The sequence below is a fragment of the Diceros bicornis genome, chromosome 41 (genome assembly GCF_020826845.1).
Source record: "Diceros bicornis minor isolate mBicDic1 chromosome 41, mDicBic1.mat.cur, whole genome shotgun sequence".
In the NCBI taxonomy this organism is placed as follows: Eukaryota; Metazoa; Chordata; class Mammalia; order Perissodactyla; family Rhinocerotidae; genus Diceros; species Diceros bicornis.
In genome coordinates, this window is record NC_080780.1 from 7,358,289 (window position 1) to 7,380,800 (window position 22,512).

Consider the following 22,512-nt stretch of genomic DNA (forward strand, 5'->3'; position numbering starts at 1 on the left):
ATTCCCTATTGATTTAAGTTAAAATACTACTAGTCAGGATGGACAATCTCTCTACTGGGACTTAATCCATGATCTGTATGTCACCCACTGGGAAAGAGTTTATAAGTAATACCTTCACCCAGTCTAATCTACCATGTCATAATCTACCCATGCCATAATCTACCCACGCAAGAGCCATTCTCTGGTATCTTGGGGGTGTAAACTGTCTGCTGCAACTAAATATTGAGAGCTTTTAAAGGACTGAATCTTATTTGTCATTGAATTCCTTATGGCCAAGAAAATTGCTTTGCATATAAACAGAAACTCAGCTTCCCTTTGTTATGGACTGAATTCTGTTCCTTCAAAATTCATATGTTGAAGTCCTAACTCCCAGTACCACAGAATGTGACTGTATTTGGAGACAGGGTCTTTAAAGAGGTACTTAAGTGAAAATGAGGCCATTAGGATGGGCTCTACTCTGATATGACCGGCGTCCTCACAGAAGAAGAGGCGCAGGAACGTGCATGCACAGAGGGAGGGCTGTGTGAGGATGCAGCAAGAAGATGGCCATCTGCAAGCCAAGATAAGAGGCCTCAGGAGAAACCAAGCCTGCTGACATCTTGATCTTGGACTTCCAGCCTCCAGAGCTGTGAGAAAATACATTTCTGTTGCTTAAGCTGCCCCGTCTACAGTATTTTGTTACAGTGGTCCTAGCAGGCTAGTCACCTTTAACTTAGCTGGTAGGCAGTGATTACAGAGGTAAAAATTCAGACTCCTGCAGATTCTACAAAGGCTTTCCTCAAGACAGTGTTTTAACCTTGTTCCTTAGTTTTACTTGCTGTTGTGAACTTGAGCAAGTCACTTACCCTTTATGTGTCCCACCATGTATAAAACGGAGAGAACAGTCCCCATCTTGTAGGGATTTGGGGAGGATTAAAGAAGATAATGTAAGCAAACACTAACTCTAACTGTCACACAGTGTTGTCCCCACACATTCATTGCTCCCTCACCCCAACTCTGTCTGACAGAAAATTCTTTCCTTTATTTCACTAAGTCAAACATTCTTAGAACGTCCACACACTGGCTCTCACCCTATCCCAGAGCAATACAGCGTAGCCCCTGCCTCAGGAAAGGAACTCAAACATCTGAGTGGAGCTATCACCTCCAGGGAGCCTTTTCTCAGCTAAAATATTCCAATTTCTGCTAGTTTTTTAATAAGGGATGGTAACTTCCAGATTCTTAAATTCCTAGAATATTCTCTTCTGGGCATATTTTGGTTTTTTTCTCTTAAAATGTGATGTTCAGACACACAGTCACTCCAGGTACAGTCTTAATCAGCACTAAATGGAGTGGGGCCAGTGCCACCTCGTCCCAATCGTCACACCTCTGCTGGTGCAGGCAAAGGCGGCTGCAAACTCGCACAGCCTCAACTGCTGGCCGGGACCACCAAATCACCTGTGTCTTTTCCTTGGGTGTAGTCATTTAGCTAGGCACTCCATTCTTGCACTGGGAAGCCAGGGACCCCTGGGTCGGCCTTGGATTGGGGCATATGGAGGAGACTGGAGGGGCCTGGGGATGGGGTACTCTCATCCAGGGTCTACAGCATGTGGAAGAGGTGACTGATCTAGGGGCCACGGGAGACCCTGACTCAGCCTGAACCACAACAGACCACGACTCATTTTTCATGACTGAAGAAAGTCTCGCATGATTCTCCTAGCTGTTTTATCACTGAGTTCAAATGTAACTGTTCCTAAAATGCTCACTGAGGGTCGACTGCAAGCCAGGTATTGTGCTTGGGGCCAGGACATAACCTGAAGCAGTCACTATCCCAAATCGGGGATTCAGCCAAGCAGATGGCAATTACAATTGTGTGCTCAAGACCGTGGGGACGGGAGATGGGAGCTACAGATCTCGCTGAACTTGGTCACCGGTGGTCCCTCTACATAGTGGTATATCACTGACCTCTGCTAAGGAGTCCTCTGAACATGAGAAGTTGCGACAAAGACACTGAACTAGAAAATCACAAATGTTGTAGAATGCTTTCCGAGTCACAGTGTCTTGGAGCAGCTCATCACGTCATTGAAGCCAGACGGAGCCACAGAGAGGGCAACATGCAACTTCCTAAGTGAGTCAGACTGCCGTCTACAACCAAAGAGCCCAAGTAACAGGGGACAAATCAAGGAGACTCTGCACGCTGCTAAAGGGGAAGATGCAACTGGGAAAAGTGCATTTTCTCTCTACAGGAAGTCACTGGTCGCATTCTGCTCTGGGCAAAAAAGTGGGAGTTTGGGAACCGTCATGAGGAGGGGTGCTTGCCATGTCTTTGATTTGAGTAAGACTCTGAATTTCCAAATAGGCCCAGAAATAAGCACACAGCAGAAGCCAAAAGGTCTGCCAGGGCGAGACCCTGGAACAGGTCTCTTCCTGTCTACATCAGAAGAAAGGACAGCTGGGTTGGAGGAGCGGCTTTACTATGGTGTAACCTGAAGGGTGAAAAGAACCCTCTGGATTCCAGTCCTCTGGAGGAAAGATTTGTGGTTGAGTTGCGGACCTCCAGCCAAACACAAAATGCGAATCCCCTGCCCTGTCCTTGGCCTTCAGAGAATGGAAGGTACCACAAAATGGAAAGGAAACGTGGCACCACGGTCTTCCAGAGCATCAACGCATGGTATTCAAGTTAACACTGCAGGGAGTGGGAAGATTTCTGCTACGTCTGGAAGAAAGTCCCGGCAGCTGGTTTGGGCATGTGAGTTAAAGTACATTCAGATGCTAAGACGAGTCCTTGGGGACACGGGAACCCCCACCTCAATGCCGACACCCTCTTCCTCTCTAAGGTTTGTATTTGTCTTTTACAAAGTCGCAGAAGGAATGTGTTCCACGCTCTAAGCCCATCTGTATTTCACCTGTTCTGGTTAAGAGAGTGACATGTAGCGGGGGACCCAGCAGGTCTGGAGGAAGCAGCGCTGGATTAGAATCAGCTCCAATGGTCCTGAGCTGCGGGGTCTCTGATGTGCAGCTCGGCCTGGTCTGAGACTCGGTTTCCTCAACTCGACTGAATAAAGGTCATCACAATTAGCACACTTGTCAGGATGGCTGTGAGGGTTAAATCAAACAATTTACACGGGAATGTTATTTTACAAACAGCGACAAAAGTGCAATACACACACACACACACACACACGTGTATGTGTGTTATTTTGAAGAAATATGGTTAAGAGGCATTGGAAGACCAAAGGGACTGAAGGGAATTTAATAGGATGTACAGAAAGCAAGGGACAAAACCTGGGTTGCAGAAAAGCCCTGAACACAGAGGAGAGAGAGGGCGGTGGTAGGGAGAGAACAAACAAAGAGCTTGACACTTGGCTAGCACTTCCATAAGTATCCTCCCATTTTATCTCCAAATTCTGGGAGTGATTGCACCCATTTAACAGATGACAAAGTGAAGCCTGGCTGCTCACTGTGTATGAAGTGGCAGGGTCCAGCCTCCGGCCTATACGCACTGCCCCCGCCCTCCCCTCGGCTGTCAGCCCCCACGCCTGCTCACAGAGGCTGCACAGGACAGCACCGTCTGTGCCAGGTGCCCCATTCCTCTCTTCATCCTACGGACAGGTGGAGCAGTGGCGTGCACTCCCACCTTCAGAGGGCTGGCCGCTCCCCAGGGGCTCCTGTCCTGCGGCAGCAGCTCAGGGCTGCACGGCACACAGAGGCTTCTCCACCCCACCTGTCTCCATACAGATAGTTCCTACACCTCCTCAAGTCTGCACCAATACGGTCATCTCTAGCTATGGCATCTGGCAGGAGCCTGCACTTCTTGGGGCTCATTTACTGCTCTTTCCTCTTAGAGCAAGTATTGCAGGTATTGGTCAGAGCTGCTGCCATTTCCAAGTTGGCTTCGTGAGCAAAGAAATTCATTAGCTGTTTGCATATATATTCGGAAATCAGTGTTATCCACTTAGAGAAGATCCATCAATATGTGCTTGATAAACGAATCATGTATATACGAAGCAAATTAATATAAATGTGTATTGGAATGTGATAGAATGGTGTTAGACACTGGAGGTATGTCACTGAATGAAGAGACAAAATTTCCTATCCCCCGGGCTTACATGTTAGAGGCCAGAGGAAGAACGGAAGAGGGGAAGTACACAGAGAGAGTAACCAGAGGATGGAGGGGTCGAGGAGACCTTACTGGTGAAGTGACATCTGAGCAGGGTCTGGATATGGGAAGAACGTGACCAGGACCATGTGGAGAGGACCAGGTAAGGGCTCCCTTTGGCCAGGCGCTGAGGGCACTGGGAGAGGTGGGGGAGGGCTGAGAAAACAGATTGGAGAGGCAGTGGGCCCAGAGCATGGAGGCCCGCAGGCTGAGGTGAGAACTTGGGTTATATCCCAGTGTGATGTGAAGCCACTGGAAGCTTTAAGTGAAGACATGACCCTACTTGTGTTTTGACAAGTATTGATCTAGCAATGGTATGGAGAAGAGTCTGCAGGCGGAGGGGCAGAAGTGGAAGCAGGGACCAGTGGGACACAGGAGAGCCTGGACCAGGGCACTTGGGTGCGTGTGGTGGGAAGTGGCTGGATTCAGATAAGGATTCACTGACAGGTGGAACGTGGCGGGTGTGAGAGAGACATGTGAGTCTGAAGACCTTGTCCTCTTCATCTCATATGTGGGGTGGGGCCAAGTGGGGCCAGTTCCGCTCCTGAGCCCCTGGTGCACATGGCAAACTGAAAGGACCACTCTTCTCTGCTGAAGCCGTGTCCACCTCCGAGCATTCCCTCCTCAGCACAGCACTCCAGGAGGCCAACTGGCCAAGTCACACTCATGTGAGATACCACCCACATGCCACATTATTATGAAAAATAATTTTTAAAAAGTCTCCAAGCATCATCCACTTTACCAGAAACAAACTAACAACTAGGAGGCATGTGATAGGAAACAAAGTAGACTTACTCCGCAGTCAGTAGGAATGACTTTGCAAGAGTAAGGATTGCATTTACCTCCACATCCTCCTGGATGCTCGTTTTAGGAAGCAAAAAATATCAGTCCTAACAGGAGAGAGGAGACTGGATCTGGAGTCCCGCTGGCCACGCGGCCTGACTACTCTGGTCTGCAGTTCCGCTCACTGAGGATTCCCTCAAACAAGGGCCGCTCGGGCTTCCTCACGGGGCCTTGCTAAGGACTGGGCAGCAGAGCGAGTCAGGAACACCCAGAACGACCAGACACATGGCCACAGAAGGAGACTTTGAGTGTGATGGTCAAATGCTTACTTCAGCTCTTGATGAAACATATCTTTGGGCATCCAGTCAGCAGAGTTCTATGATTTCCTGTAATATTCTAATTACTTGACTCTCATGATGATCCAGGAAATGGAACTACAAGTAATAATGCTTTCTGCTAACTTTCTAACATATGCAGATTATCCTAATTATTTACACAGTACGAAATACTGTGTTCTTATGTGTACACTGCACTGAGATATTACAGTAATGAATATCAATTCATGTTTTCAAGTGCAGGGCCTTGCGTATAGCAGCTGTTAACAAATATTTATTGAATATATAAGCAAATTTTTCATAGAAAAATCCATTTTGGGTTATGCTAGTAACTGATCATAACACGAGCCTCCATCATCTCTCATTTTAATAGCTAACATCACTAGTTATTTTAGTCCCAATGCAATAAACTTGAGGTAATGAAGATATATACTTGTCATGTTGGAGTTTTATGGTATTGAACAAAATGAACGCAATAATTCAAATAATATAGGACAAAAGAAAGCCTGAATAACCAAAATATTTTTTGAATGACTTTTACTTAAAATAAAAAAGGATTTATAGTTGTTATCAGCACAAAAGCAGGTGTATAAGAACTGTATATTGACTGAATAAATTAATGACTAGTTCTTTATTCTGTATTTGTGTATAATAACTAAAATTAGACAACTCAGATAGTATCGTCTAGTAGACTTCCACAACTTACTTATTTTTAATCAATGGATGGAGATAAAAAGTGAAATAAGCTGCTCTGTCATCAGCAAAGTGTTACACAAATGAAGATGTCAGCAAGTGTGCTCTACGGGATTGTTTCCATCATGAACAGGTAAACCGAGTCACCTAAGTAAGGATGACTTGACAGCACTCTGTTCTTGTTCTTCTCAAACAGAGGCCCCCAACACTTAAAGAGATGAGTAACCGTCTCCTCCTCCATAATTCTCTGAAGGTGTGGACTAGCAAGTGGGTGTTCACAGTTTGTGGCCGAGAGGGGCAAACGCCACCAAGAGCAGGGAGAGTGTGCTGGCATTATTCAACAGAATGAGGTGTTCCAGGGGCCTGGTGATTTTTCACTACACATTTGGTGTTTGTAGCAATAGAAAGTTCACTTTTTAAATATAATCTGCCCCTCAGTTAATGCAGGACCCTGGCCGGGGCTCAGAGCATTCGCCCCCACTGCTCAGCGCTCCCTGCCTCAGGCACGCTGGTTCCCCACCGCCCACTGGCTGGCTCAGAAGTTGAATAACTTGCCAAGGGGACATTACCAGGAATGACAGACCTTGGATCTGCACCCAGGAAGCAGCTCCAGGGTCCATGCTCTGACCTTTACACTAGGCACCTAGGATGCTGCTTTTATCGTTTCTACTTTGCAGAGGAGAAACTGAGGACCAGCGAGGGAGTGAAGGGATGCCCACCCAGGCATCTGTGTCCACAGCCCCTCCTCCTAGTCTGAAATACTGACCCATGCTGACCCAAGAGCAGCCCAAGAGGGAGAAATGAGCACAAGTGACAGGAAGACAAATCTCCTTGGGGATAGGTTGCTAAGACCTGGTATACAAAGGGGCCTCTAACCCAAACACAGGTGCTGCAAGCAAGATCAGGGCCAAGGGCAGGACATGAGGTCACCTCAGCATGCAGCAAGGTGGGAGAGGACAGCGTGGAACCTTGACCCTGTCTGGAACAGATGCTTCCTCTGTCTCCTCACATGAGCACTCCCTGGGTCCCAGCAAGAAGTGAGAGCTATTTATTTACCTTAACATCTAACTCTAGGCCTCACCTAACCCTACGGTAAACTGTACCTAATTATTATCACAGAGCATAGCTTCACTCATCTTCAGGTAACTTTTCTGCTGAAGAATCTCTCCAGATCTGTTAAAAATATTTATACTGAGTGGACCCTCCCTCACACTTGATTAGCCCAAATTCTAAGTGGGTGGATCAGGGTGGTAGCATTCTATGGAGCGGTGGTTCTCAAACTGCGGTTCGCCTGGGAACTTGCTGAAACATACATTCTCAGGCCCCATCCCAGACCTACTGAACCAGAAACTCTCAGGTGGACCCAAGTGAAATATGTTTTAACAAGCCCTTGGGGTGATTCTGATGATCACTTAAGTTTGAAAAACACTCACTTAGCATATGGTGCCCTAACATATATAATATATCATTCCTGTCTGAATGTTTCCACACAATTAAAACTACATTCAAGGTCCTGGGAAGAGAGATGAAGGTCTGGCACAAGAGAGCAGGTCTACCTCCTCCTGAAAGATAACATGTCACTTTACCCATCTTACCCACTTCTCTGCTAACAGGCTTGCACAAGGACACCATTCATTTCTTTCATTGGCTCTAACACCTCTGGGAAAATCTCTTTGAAAAATACTTTAGAAATAACAAACACTAATAATCAAGTTGTGAGTATATAATCAGGTGAACTGGAAGCTGGTACAATTATTCCACCTCTAAGACCTGAATAATACTGAATTTTTATTACTAATCGATGAGAAAAAAAGTCTTTTAAATATGAAAACTTAAGCATTCTAATTTTCTTATAAACTAGTCATGTCCTTGAAAATGAACTTTTCCTTCTCATTCAGGATACTGGTGTTAGTAACAGTTGCATATAAATAAGGCTTTCAAACAAACATCTTATCTTTATATGGAAGGAAGTTCATGAGAAGGAATTGACGTTCTTCCCCAACAACGACGACAATACAGTTTTGGGTTCCTTTCCCAGAAATCAGTAAATAACAAAATACCTTTCATTTAAAAAGAAAAAAAAGCATGTCCACAGCAAATGCTTAAATCTAATCCATATGCCCCTCATATGCTTAAAAAAGGAGATGGTTTCTGTGAGCCAATTTCTCCACTCATTCTGTGCCAAATAAAACAAATTTTAGTAAAAGGCTCTTACTGTCTCAGAAGGAACTTTGTTCATTCTGCAGGGTATAGAGTACGATTTATTTTTCATTCAGAATTCCTGATTCTCTACTTACTATACATTTTCCCACTGAAGCCAACTTGATCCACTCTGGATAAGCATATTAAAATATGGAAAACACACCTTCTCTGGCTGGAAGAAATTTTTAAAATGCTGATGTGGGTTAGCATCTACAGTCTATAGCATTAGGAAAATGCAATTCTCATTGAAAAAAAAGCTTAAATAATAATGATACTGGAATTCGTAATTTTCTCTCCTAAAGAAACATCCCTCCTAATCAAAAGCAAAAAGACATCCCCAGAGGCAGGTGGTTGAAAAGTGCTAAATGTTATAAATATAATTCATGTGTTACGAAAATGTTCAGAATCTAACCCAGGCAACATAAAGAGGTAGACTGCAGACAATCAGAAGCAGCAGCTTCATGTTTAGTTTGTACCATTTAATCACGCAAGCGTACAGCAAAATGATGTACCATTTGTGTCCAAATTCCTTTTTATCAAAAGACAGCTAAAATATTATGAAAAACTCGAAATAAATTAGTAGCATTAGAAAATGTTTAAGCAGCACAAAATCAAAATATTTTCTTCTTAAATGTGTTGCATTACAGGCCTTTCAGGCACATTTCTAGGGCTATGAATGGACAGGTCTGAAGATGAGAACAGGGTGGTCTCTGAGGCCCAGGGATAAAGAATACCCCTGGAGGGATTGAGAAAGATGACTGATTAATATATAGACTGATGGACAGACGGACTGATACATGGACAGACAGACAACCAGGCCAAAAAGGAAATTAAGCTAGATGTCATGACGATGCTACAGAGAGCCACTACTGTAACTTCTAACCATGATCCAGGGACCAAGTCTCTTATTTGGGAGGTACAGACTTAGTTTCTAGTTTATTTTAAGGAAAAGCCATTTTATGAATAAGAAAAAAGTGTTCGAATGTCAAAACTAGCAGGAGTGTGATGCTATCGACCATTATGAAGCAGGGAAAGGTTAAGTGACACCAAAACAGAAGGAAAGAGTCAGGAAATTAAGCTCCTGTGAGAGAATAAATGGATTTTAAATGTGCTTTATGTAAATGTTCCTGTTCACAGTGTGGTATCTCCCCAGGAAGCTGGGATGCAAGTCACTAGGAAACAGCTCAGCTTAATGAAGAATAATGCATCCTTATCTTTCCACTGCAGGTGGACCCAGTGTCTTAGAGCAACGTATGCAGCAGCCCCTGCTGCTGGGTGCAGTCTGGTCTGCCCTGGAGGACTCAGCTTCTAAAAGAGCCCAAAGCACGGTCCAATCCTGGGCACCCTTGTTGGCTCTGCCACGCCCCACCCAAATAAGGATGGGTTTAGAAAATAAAAACTTTACTTTACATTTTTAGTGTCACATTCCAAGCCACGAAAAGAGGAGTGCCTGTCAAAGAGTGTCCCACCCTCTGGAAAGTGAGGGTCTGATAATTCAAATAAGGTTTTAAGGTGTCAGCAGGCAGATGAAAGAAAGAAGCCCAGATGGAGAACCCGGCCGCTGAGGACATAAGCTCTCCGGTCAATATGTAACGACTCAGTCACTGGCAAAGGCAATAGGTTGCTTTGAAGATAAACATAAAACAGGAGGCTTGAAAACACAAGGCCCCCCAAATAAATGTTACATCATACAGAAAGCAACTTCCTATGCAAAAATCCTCTCCACTTTCCTGTGCGTCTGAATTATGTAGGGAACCTCTATTAGATTATGTATCATCCCTATCCTACACACCCCAGATTTCTTACAGTCCCTGTAACCATGCAATTTTCTCATTAAGCAATCACGATGATGCCCCAAATTTCAATGCTAAATATAAAATAAATGTTAATCAACAAGCATAGGCCTTTAAGGACTAAAGGCACAAAACCAGTTTCCTATATTCCATGAATGAAGCAGCGTGGCATTTCACCTTTACTTCTAAATGAAGCTTAAATATTCACCCTAAACACTCCCGTTGCTAAAGCCACAAACTTGAAGGATTGTAGTGTACACAGGCAACTTCCAGAGTTCACTAGTCTCTTTAACAGACGCACTGGTCCCGAGGGCTGCTCTCTCCCTACCTTCTCTGATGCCTTGTCTTGCGCAGGTAGCCCCGCACCAGGCAGGGAAGGAGGCGGAGGGGCCCGGCGCTTCTTCATGTCCGACTTCACAGACACCCCTGAGATGTTGCTGAGCGAGAGGGATGGACCCAACGTCATGGAACGGGAATTCACGGACGGGGAGTTCGGGGTAGTTAGACAGCCCTGCTGGGGGAAGAGACAAACAAGATCTCATCACTAATGAGCCGACCTCTGTGTGTATGAATGCTCACACATGGAAATACTGCCAACCCATCCATCCTACCTTCTTATATCACCATGTCCACTGACAGCCTTAAATGGCCTGAGCAAAAGCCATATTTTGACTTTCCTGGGAAAATTATAGTGGAAGACATTACATGACAGATTCCTGCTCTAAGGTTTATTTTCTTAATCATGAATGAAATGGCAGACATCTTAAACCTTAGTCCAGCTAGAATCATTTAATATGCCTGACGTACCTACAGGTATGAATTAGCCTCCTTAAAACTTTAACTTGTCATCAGAGTGAGCTCTTAGATGCTGAAAAGAGGAAGGGACAGATCAAGGCGCGGGGACAGATCTTCTCAGGGAGAAGCAGATCATCTTTGCCATCTTGATAAGTACTTCACCTGCTGCCAGGAAGGGGCTTAGGTTTCTTCCAACTTTCAGAAGTTACAAACAATTGACTGTCATATAAATGAAAGCTGTGAGGACTTCACGTGACTATGAATGAAGTACTTTGTGATAGATACCTAATAAACTGAAAATAAATTCAACCTAACACACTAATTAACTGCTCCTCAGGAGGAATTTCTATACTAAGGGAGCAGACTAAAGAGCACACAAATTTTTTCCAACTTTTTCCCCCAGGGTCTGCTTAATAGAATCATACAAGCGTTAGTGCAGAAAGAGCGTCTAGGGAACTAGCACTCTGACTTCAAATTAAAAACAACACAGAGCCCACCCCTGCCCTGGTGCGCCTCCTCCTCAGCCCTGCCCGATTTTCCTCCCCAGCACAGGTGCCCCCAGGCTATTCCACTCCGAGGCCACTGCAGTGGAGAGGTGAGCCAACCGACAACAGGGACACGCTGCCTGCACTTGATTCCTGGCTTTGCCACGGATAAGCTGAATGACCTGGGGTGAGTTTCTTAATTTCTCTCTGCCTCCGTTTATCTCCTGTAACACTGAGATAAACAATAGCATTTACATCACAAAGTTATCATGTGAACTAAAAGGGTTACCACAGGTGAAAGAGCTCTAGAAAGTTCTAGACACAAAGTAACCACCCAGTATGTGCTGTTATGGTTCTTATATATTTATTTTTTTCTCCATCATTAAAACGTGAGCCCCATGAGGACAGTGATTATTCCTCATTTTCACCCACTGCCGTGTCCCACTCCCAACAGCTCCTGGTGTGTGGACGGCCCTCGAGTCAACATGTGTGGGAATGAATGGATGGATGAGTGTGCCTCTGGGCAACTCTGCTCTCATGTTTCACATAACGAACTGTGGGTGAGCTTTCATTTGAACAATTGATATGCCATTTTAAAATAAATATATAAAGGAAACCCATCATATTCAGCAACAGCCCACTATTACCTGGCTCAGACTCAAAGTCTGTTCTGTTCTGCCAATTATACTATAATCCAGTTACCTGAGAAGATATTTGAGACTTAGATTTTCTTGTACTTAAATACTAAAGTCAAAGGAAAAAAGCAACCTCCGAAGGTTGCTTTTTATGCCAGTTCACGCTTCCTTGTGAAACTTTGAGTGTCAAAGATATCCAATGCCTTGTTCATCAAACACAGAATTCCCATAGGAAACAGGTGGGGGATCTATAGGACATAGCCTGACACCCAGAAAACTCGTTGGTGTCTATTTAGGCTCCCATGGAAAAATGTAAAGCATTTCTCCCAATCCTTGTGTTCTGCAGACATCAGACTCATTACTAAGCAAATAAGCTAACGCAAAATGAACTCTGTTAAATATTTCCCTCTGTCTTACATCCACCTCCATAGCAACCCTGAGCACCCAAGGAGACAGAACTTAGATTTACTTAATGACGCAGGGTCCAGAGGATAAAATGAAGTAAATGAAGCAAACCAGAGAAGGGGCTTTGCTGATCCAACTCTGGAGCTGTGGAGGTGTCTCACTGGATGGCTGGCTTGATCAAATACCCCCAAATTCAAGGGGGTGCAAAGGTGTTACAGAGATTTCTTCAAGCTTGTGAAATACAATGGAGAAGAATACCCATATACCCATGCTGGCATCATTATCTCTCAAGTAGGCATGGCCCCATTTGGCGTCCTGTAAACACCATGTTCATGACAACGCATTTCAGAACACTGATACTAATTGCTTTTCTTCACTCCACCTTGTCTAGACTCGGAACTCCTATTCCTCTTGTCCTCAGTCCTCACCACAACTATGTGTCTCAATGATCACTCAACATGGCTAGAAATTTACCTCTGTCCTTTAAACGCCCTGAGAGTTTTTTGAAGCTCTGTGCAGAATACCCCCTTAAAAGTTATTTACAGGTCATCCATTTTATATTGACTTCAGGTTATAATTCTGTAATCCTAATGCCCTTATAGCATCGTGACCCTTGGACTGTCAAGTCCTTGAGGAGAGGAACTGACCCAGCGCCCACCACGCACACACAGGCAGGGGTCTTCAGCAGGAACATCCTCATCTTTAAAATGGAGAAATTCCATTTACTTCAAAGTTGTCAACACCTAGCATATTTCTGTCACACAAGAAGTGTCCAATATATGTGGTTTCCTTCTTCTCTGTAAGTATTTTTGGTAAGAGTGACCTCATTAGAGACACAGTGAGATGACCTTGGAGAGCAGAAAGCCAGAAATCCAGAGCACACCACACCCCAGACCCCCTGAAAGTTATCATCCTGGACAACGGGCTTCTCGCTCTGCATTGTCTGTGTCTCTGGAACATAACTGAATTTTGACACAACAGGTTTTTTTAGACCAAATCTGCTCTATCCAGCCCACAAATATCTTTCCCCACCACCCACCACCCACACTCACAGGCAGACTCACTTCAGAGTCCAAGAGACCTCAGTCCATCAGGCCCTCTGTCATTCTGCCACACAGCAGTGTTTCTTAACCTTCAACTCATGGGCAGTCAACACATTCTGGCTGCCCAGAGAATACTTGTGGTTTAGCTTCTATCTTCCTTCTTTCTCCACTCTTGAAATTTGTGCACAGAATGTAGAAAACAATCCACAGAATAATTTGGGTAGAAAACACCATTAACCATCGGCTGCCCTTTAAAATGCTGACTCATATCATCATTAAATAAAATGGAAAACCATGAGTTCAGGCCATATAGCCTGCAGTCAAGACTGCCTGGCCAGGCCCTACTATTCCAGTTTCCAAGGTTTTCTCCTGCTACCAAGTGGCGAAGTTCCATAGGGACAGTCCACAGCTTGTCTGCAAGGGGGATCTGGTTTCCTGTTCTTGTCCACACTGGTCAATAACATTTTTTTTCTTAATGTCAAGTCCTTTTCTTGTAGGGGAGTGAGTCATGCCTTTCTCCAAAGGTTGGCACAAATCCACAGATTTTGACTCCCTCAATCATATCAGATTTTCTCAGGAGTTCTTTTCCTGTGAGTGCAGCTTGATAAATCATTAAGAAAAAGTAATGGATAATGAAGAGAGAAAGGAAAAAAGCAAACACAACCTTTATGTCCCAGACCTCATGGGACTTCAGACTGTGGGGTGTAAACCTCCCCCAGTCAGGTCACTGTCTGTTGGAAGGAAAGTCAGGTGGGAGAAAATGCTAACTCTGTGGGTCCACACCACCACTGATTCCCGTGACTCACCACACTCAGTATAAAGGGATAATGCGATCCCATCTCACACACATCTGTGAGTGGAGGCACAGGAAGAGGAGGACACATCGTTTCAGGATCTGAGTATCAGCTCAAAATGAGACCAACATCATCTGTGATGGTTGATTTTGACATAGATGTCTACTTTTAAATTTAAAAATGTATAATTGATTGCTTCTTTTTGAAATGTAGTTGCTATCTCAGCAAGTCCTATTCTTTTTGTATTTGATTGTCACTGTAACCCGGAATGCTATACTGCTGGCAGGGACAAGAGTGTCTGCACACACTCTACCAACAACTGAGCGTCTCTAGGGGGAGACGAATGGACCCCGCAGGGGCTCACCCAGGAGCTCTGTCCCCTGAGAAGCCCTGAGCTCCCAGGTGATGGGGAATGGCCTCTTGCTTGGCCTCTGAAATCAGCTCTGCCCCTGACTCATCAGGAACATTAATGCAGGCGCATGGTTCTCTGTAGAGCCAGCATTCTAAGGCAGAGGGGCATCGCTGTGACCACTCCAGGTCTCCATAAAACCAGGACAGCACTCTGGGAGGGCTGGGTTCCCCTGGAATAATTCTCGGGTTCACAGGCACTGCAGAGAGCAGGTTTTCTCTCTTACTCATTTGCTCATTTCTCCCTATCTCATTGTAATCAGAGATCAGTACTGAGCAAGAAACGGAGTCTGTTCAAGGTAAGCACTACTCTTTCAAGGGAGCCCAAACTGCCACGTTTTGTTTTCCTTCACTTAACTTCCTCACGTTTGTCTGCATGAAGCAGCTTTACCAGCACACCACGTCACACAGCCTAGGAGGGGGAAACATCTGTCCATATAAATAGGAAGGAATGCAGTGAACTCTGACGAGAATATGCTTCTAGAGACAAACGGGTAAATGCTGTACTTGAAACATTTCTGTTTAAGATAAATTGATTCAAAAAAAGTAAGGATGAATAATCATTTTGTTTCCATTTCTGTCCATTCTGGTAAACAAGACTATATCTTGTGAGAACCAATTACCTAATCAAGTCCACCAAAGTTTGAGTAGATGTTTTGACAGGCTATTGAGGAATCCAAATATAGACTTTTGTTTAAAGATTAAGGAAAATATTTTGGTTACAGTAAGTCTAGTCTAAAACAGCCGTCAACAATTCCCTCAGCATCAGACTCTTCTAAACTAGCTCAGAAACCTCTAGGAAAGCATGATTTTAGTTTAATGGTGAGCAAAACTGCAGCTGCAGGAGATGAGCTGAGCTCCTCAGGATGGCTCAGCTGCCTGGTGCCGGAATGAAACTAGAGCTGGTTCCGGATCCCGTCTGCGTCCCTTCTCTCCTTACACAAGGCTGCCCCCTTTGGAACGGATTTAATACTCTTCTCTTTTTTTAACATTTTGTCAAAGAATCAAGTGGGAGAGAAGAGCAGTCAGACTTGTCATGCACATCCCCTTTTCCTTCTGATGCAGGTTTTGGCAGGGATCCAAGCCAGGACCACACAACATAAACCAGATGGGGCAGACGGACACCACTGTCCTTCCCACACTCACAGGGGTATGCTGGGCACAGCAGCCCAGATCTATCAAAGCCCCTGACATTTTCTGGTGAGAAAGGAGATAATATTGCTTCCCATTCCACAGTTGCCAGCACAGTCCTGGGCAAGGCGTCAGACAAAGTTCCCTTCCCGGGAGGGTATTCTCTGCCTGCTCTTTCTTCTCCTTGGAGCACAGCCTTCCTGACAGACAAGCTCTTGGTTGAATCTCTCAGCCAAAGGGTGTGCTGTCTTCTGGCACCCTGGAAATCTTGCATCAATTCAGAGTAAATGGCCAACCAAGAGGCACGAAGCATGCCAGCTTCACGTGAACTAATCCCCATGATGGGCAGGGAAGTGGAACTCATGAATCTAGTTTCTATTATGTGAGACGAGTGGGAAACAGCCGTTGTGTTGGCCAAGTTCCTGCATGGAAATGCCCGAGGGATGGCATTTCTTTAGAAGAAAAGTTGCAGAAGCTATTTGATAGATAGACATTTCAGCCAACAAAGTAAGCTAAGCTCTCTGACGGTTATAAGCATCAGAACAATTTTGGGCCATTTCTCTACTGGCAGGATCTTTTCTTAGAATGGGCAAAGAGTATCCAACTGGTAGTATTTTATTGTCTCTTAAGAAAACTAAATAAAAGACATTGAAGGTGAGCTGTAATACTTTCAGGCTTTTGCTGTAGGACCATCTTAAAGGCAAGACCTGTTAGCAGGGGTCTGAATATTTGGAATATGCTGATTATTCAAAATTGGCACTCTAATAATGACAATTGGAGAGAGCCAGAAATTTCTGAAAATCTTGTGAATTAAAGGGAAACAAGCCCTTGTGTAATTCAAAGATGTATAATATACGACACTTATCCTCAGGAAGGCCATGATCCTGATGGAGAGTGGGCCATGGTCTACGGGGAGTGTGCCACAGCCCACAGGGTCATGGGGAGATGAGCTCCAAGCCCAGGAGGCCCTGTGTGAGAGAGCAGACAGAATCCAGGTGCAAAGCTTGACAGGAGATGTGGAGGAGGAAAGAGGGGAGGAAAAACATTTCAGAGAAATAGGGTAAGTTACCGGAGGAATGCACACTGAACAATGGAGTTAAACGAGAGGGGCTTGAGAAGAGAAGGGCCCAGGGCATCGGCTGCACCTGGGCTCACAGGGAGGAGTCAGGAAGAGAAGAATCGTGAGGAAAATGCCTAACCCCGCACGACTATGTGTGTGTGTATGTGTGTATGCATGTGTGTAAATGTATGTGCGTGTATGTGCGCATACTCGTGGATATGTGTGTTTGTGTGTGTATGGGTGTATATATGCACATATATGTGTGCATACACATGGGTATGTGTGTATACATGTGTATATGTACATGTGTATGTGGAAATGTGTGTCTGTGTGTGCGTGTGCAATGGCTTGCTGTGGTTTGATGTGCGACTTCAACGGAGGCAAACTCCATTAAGTACAATTTTGGGGAAAAAAGGTTCTAATTCATATAAACAAGCCAACCCTAAAAACAAAGAAAGCAAAGGTTTTCCCTTCAAATGTGCATGCAAATTTTCCTATAATTCACAAGGTAGCACACTTTGAATATTGACTTGTAAGTCAGTTTACTGTAACTCATCAGGACTAATATTTCATGTGTGGCAACACTTAAGACAAATGGATTCCTCCAAACTAAATTAGGCCTCTTAGATTAGGTGGCTCATGAGCCTTTTATTAACATGATGAGCTAGACGAGGAAAGGAAGTGAGAACTCGGGCTGTCAATCTGTACTGGGAAGGTCTGAGAGCTGCTGGAAAGTCTCTCCACGACATAGAAACAAAACTAAAATGAGAACAAATCTCTTGGCAAGAAATCTGATTGTTTCTAGTACTTGTATCAAACCATGAAGGCTTCTCTGTAACTCCAGTAACTGAGTCATTAGGTGGAGGAAAGTAAGCTGATTAAATTTCTCTTCCAGTAAATTAATCTTCAAGGAAAGAAGGACAATTTTTTTTTAAGAAGCAGGAAGCGTAGTTGTGGTTCAGTCATCTCTCTTGTGGTTGAGGAGACTGACTCTCCACAGCACTGTTCAGAACGTCCCTCTCTCTTATCTGCAAAGACAGTTATCATCCACTGCTATCTACATGTAACATGCCGTAGAGGAGAGGGGCCACCAAATTCATTACCCAAACCAGGACTCACATCCAAGTGGTCTAGGAAAAGTGCCAAACTGGAAAGAACAGGGGACAACAGCATTTTGAGGACTGTCCTGGACAAACAGAGAAGTGTGGTCTTGCTACCTGGAAGGGAACCTGAGCTGACACCTGCCAAGGGCCGAGAGAACCAGGACCAAGCTGTGAGGGAGAAAATCTAAACTCCAGGCTCAGGCAACAAACTCATATACCTGTGGAGCATTTACCTTCCACATACGCACACATTTGATCCCTCTGACAACTCTCTGAGGTAGGCAATCACACAATCCCCATTTCACAGGTAAGGAAACTGAGGCACACAGAGAAAGGGGCTTGCCTAAGGTCACACACCTCTAAGTGGGAGAGCCAGGCTGGCACTGGAGCAGAAGTTCTCAAACCTGGCTTCACACCAGAGCCACCCCGGGAGCTTTTAAAGATGAGAAAGGCCAGGCTGCACCCGAGACCAATTTCAGCAGAAACTCTGAGATGGAACCGGGCATCCGTTGTTTTTCTTTTTTAAAAAATTATTGTGGTTGGGCCGGCCCCGTGGCTTAGCAGTTGGGTGTGTGCACTCCGCTGCTGGCAGCCCGGGTTCGGATCCCGGGCGTGCACCAACGCACCACTTCTCTGGCCATGCTGAGGCCGCATCTCACATACAGCAACTAGAAGGATGTGCAGCTATGACATACAGCTATCTACTGGGGCTTTGGGGGAAAAAATAAATAAAATTAAAAATAAAAAAATTATTGTGGCAAAATGCATGAAATATAAAATTTACCATTTTTACCATTTTAAAGTGTACAATTCACAGACATACATACATTCACGACATTGTCCAGCCATCACAACCATCTAGTTCCAGAACTTTCCGTCACTCTAAAAGGAAAACCTGTACCCATTAAGTGGCCACTTCCTAATCCCTTCTCTCCCCAGCCCCTGGCAACCAACAATTTGCTTTCTCACTCTATGAATTTACCTATTCTGGATATTTCATATAAACGGTATCAAATAACACATGGTTTTGTGTCTAGCCTCTTTCACTGAGCTTCATGATTTCAAAGTTTATCCATGTTGCAGCAGGTGTCAGAACTTCATTTCTTGTTATGCGTGAATAATACTCCTTTGTATGTATATTCCACATTCTGTTTATCCATTCGTCCGTCGATGGACATTTGGGTTGTTTCCACCTCGTGGCTATTGTTAATAGAGCCGCTATGAACAGCTGTGTACAAATTTTTGCTTGAAAACCTGTTTTCAATTCTTGTGGGTATCTAGGAGTAGAACTGCTGGGTCATTTGGTAATATTCTATATTTAACTTATTAAGAAACTGCCAACCTGTTTTCCACAGCAGCTGCACCATTTTACTTTTCCACTAGCAATGAATGAGGTTTCCAGTTTCTCCACATCCTTGCCAGTACTTATTTGCCTTTCTTAAAAAAAATTATAGCCATTGTGGTGGGTGTGAAGTGGTATCTCATTGTGGTTTGGGTTTGCATGTTCCTAATCACGATGTTGGACATCCTTTCATGGGCTTCCTGGCCATCAGGCATCTGCTTTCAAAGTCAAGGTCAAGAACCACTGCTCCCAAGTCTTCACCTGCCATCACACACCTTGCCCAGGTTAGAGGTGGCTCCTTTTTCCTTCTCGCTCGAAACAGAGCCTTAGCACATCAGCCGCCGACACGTTTTCTGGCTCCACCCTGCAAGGTAGCTGGTGTCCACACGCACTGACGAGCCTCCACGAGCATCTGCACAAGAGCTGCAAATGCCCCCTTGACTTCCCCTTGGAAAAGCACAGCAGAAAGTGCAGGACGATGCTTTTCCACGGGAAACCCTGAACAGCTTCCGTCTGTTTTAAGTCAATCATTCATACACTTTGGTATGTTACTATCAACCATAAACAAAATTACCAGTGACCTCATCCTTGACCCCGCTCCGAGGCTCCACTGTGTGTCCCCTGGGACCCACAGCTGAGCCAGTGCATCTCGGCATGGAGACATGGAGGGGACCTTCAGGCACGCACATCTCAAGGTCACCTGTGAAGCTCCTTGTAAAGCCGCTCGCAGGTTTCTTTAGGTCCTCATTGTGATCTCACGTGGTCCCAGCCCTTTCCTGTGCGCTCAGCCTTTAGGGCTAAGATTTGTAGCTCTTCTGACATGCGCCCTGCATTCTCCCATTAAGACGTTAACTCTTGTCGGAAATAAAAAGAGGGGACAGAGGAAGGTGACTGCAGGGGAGCTGCAAGTGCCAGAGCACAGTGGGGACAACAATTCAGAGGCCAGGGAAGCAGGAGAACTGGAAGGAGGGCCTGGAAAACATATGCAGGTTTTCCCATCTGACGGCAGGTAACAGAGTGGACATCAAAGGAGGTCAATGGTATTCTGTTCAATCTTTCCAGTTCAACGTGAACAAGCCAGGAGGAATACCAAACCACCAGGACAGTCACTGGGTATGATTGCTACCATCCACTAGAAAATTGGAAAGCAGAGCTATCTGTTGATATGTTTGTAATCCTAGGAAAGGTGCAATGCTCTCGTCTTTCTGCATGGGTAATGGGGAGCTATGAGGCGCCTGTTCCATAAAACAGCATGGCAGACCTTCTGTCTAGGCCAGGAGTCCCTGCACAGCGCCTGACAGCAGAAGGTACTTAGCAGGGAGGAGAAGGGTTTTGTCATACAGAGGAGAATCACAACTCAGCAGCCTTGGGGCAGCTGCCTGCCTCTGGGGGACATCTTAGCTCCAGGCTTATAGGTGAACAGACATGGCTTCTCACAGGCAGACTGGACTCTCCCTGCAGAACATTCCTGCAGCCGACTCTCTGCCAGCCTGCCCTGGCCATCCCTCGAGGCCTTCATCGCCCTGGGTCAACAAAAGCTTTCTTACTCTCATTAACCTGGGTCATTTGGGTGTAGGACAGTTGGGGGTGGCAGCTGGAATGACTGGGGAGGAGGCAACAGAGGGGAGAGAGTGGATTTCCTCTTTTCTTTCCTTCTCTCACTCTTTCAGAATTTTGGCTCCACTTCTCGCTCCTGTAGCATCAGATTCTCTCCAAGCTGGATGCTAAGGGACAACTCCACAGCTTTAAGCAAAGTGAGTACTCTTCAACGCCTCCCCCTTCCCAAGTCTGGGGTACCCTCCTGACCTGCCCACTGGAGCCCCATTTCCCTTCATCTTCTCTCTCACACTGTTGCATCTGAGGCGTTGGCCCAGAGATCCCGTCAACACATGTGAGGTCCTGTTCCAGCCTCTCCTTTCTGGCCAACATCAATGCCTTCCGGCTTTCACAGCTCATTCCCGAATCTCCTCAGCTCCCTCCCTGGGAACCCTGCCAACTGGAAATGTGTGTCCTTCTCTCACTACAGCTCTCATTTGTTGTGGCCCACACTGTCTGGTCCACTCCCTCTAGCAACTCTTCGGTAACAAGCCTGCAAGAAACCAAGGGGTGAGCGAGGAGAGCGTGAGTAAGCTTTCCAGAATCTCAGCAAAGGGTGTGCGTGTCGCTGAAACCACCCAGGTGATTCTGGCGCGCTCCCCTGTCAGAGACCGTCCTGCAGCACCCTCGTCCTGGAGAGGATCCTCGCTCCAGTCGGTCCCCACTGAACAACGTCCCCAACCCCCTTATTCATTTAGTGTGTGTGTGTGTGTAAATATGTATACACACATAGACATATACGGTAACTTGTTCTGCCACACAAAATCTCTTATCATTTAAATACTCAAGTTTTCAATTCTGATTTTAACACAGAAGCCTCAGCCCCTATTTCTGGATTATTTTTCCAAGTCCTTGAGACAAACCTCACATTCCCGATGTCAAGGTCTGCCATAAACCTCGAGCCTGAGGGTGGTTCATTGTTCCCAAAAGGGCTCCTTCCAGAGGCACACTGTTCTACCACTTGGCTTGGTTTTTTCCTCCATTTTCTGGGTCAGTGTGACACACCAGTGTCTGTCACCTCTTGTGGAGAGAGCACTCTCTTGATGACTGCAGCCAGAAAGGCTGCAAATACCTGAGTTCTAACGACCACGGTGGTGGATAATTTCTCCTCCAAATGGCAGTAACAGGCAGTTGCCCTGGAAGCTTCCCCACCTGAGGGTCATGAGCAAGTGTGTCCAGGCTCCTGGCTTCCTCCTAAATCGCACTTCATTCAAGAGTCACGCGTTCCTGTGTGCACCTCATGCCACAGGCAAACACCATTTCCGCTTGGACTACAATTTTCTCTCTCACTTTATGAGCAGTTTTCAAACTGGCCGGTCCACTTGTATGTTGAGTTCCTGTGCCCTGGGAGGCACAGGGATCTCTCTCTTCCAGATGTTACAGATCAGAAACCAAATGCTCTCCCCTTCTGGGGACCTGCCTGCCCTTCTCAGTCTCCACAGGGTACTGACAAGTGACTGATTTGGCTAAGAAAGTAGAAAAAAGAAATAAGTGTTCCAAATTTTTTTAAAGAGATTTAAGCCTTGTTAACAGTTCAGAGTGTCTCCTTCATGACATAGTTTGCTCACTGAAATGATACAAAGAGAGAAAGGGCACACCCTGAGGGTCAGCAATAGTTGCCCTGCCACGACGTGCGACCAGCCCTGCAAATTCTCAGTCAGGAGGAGCTACGAGCCCTAAAAGAAACTGAAAAGCAATCACACAAGCAAAAAATAGGGGAGATGTCCCAGCTTACTTAGCTGGGTCTCTGAATCACTTCTTCACGAGCAGAAAG

The 22,512-nt window shown here is 45.4% G+C and overlaps 1 protein-coding gene across 6 annotated transcripts in view; it reads right to left on the reverse strand.

Annotated features, from left to right (window-relative positions):
• The window catches only part of COBL (cordon-bleu WH2 repeat protein), a 271,535-nt gene that overhangs the window by 106,847 nt on the left and 142,176 nt on the right, over positions 1-22,512 (reverse strand). For 3 of the 6 annotated variants that reach the window (XM_058534817.1, XM_058534815.1, XM_058534813.1), the window contains one exon: positions 10,270-10,452. In XM_058534817.1, the coding sequence (XP_058390800.1) occupies positions 10,270-10,452 (183 nt within the window). Of the gene's footprint in view, positions 1-10,269; positions 10,456-22,512 lie in introns of all 6 variants that reach the window. The other 3 variants (XM_058534814.1, XM_058534816.1, XM_058534812.1) reach the window with 1 other exon arrangement.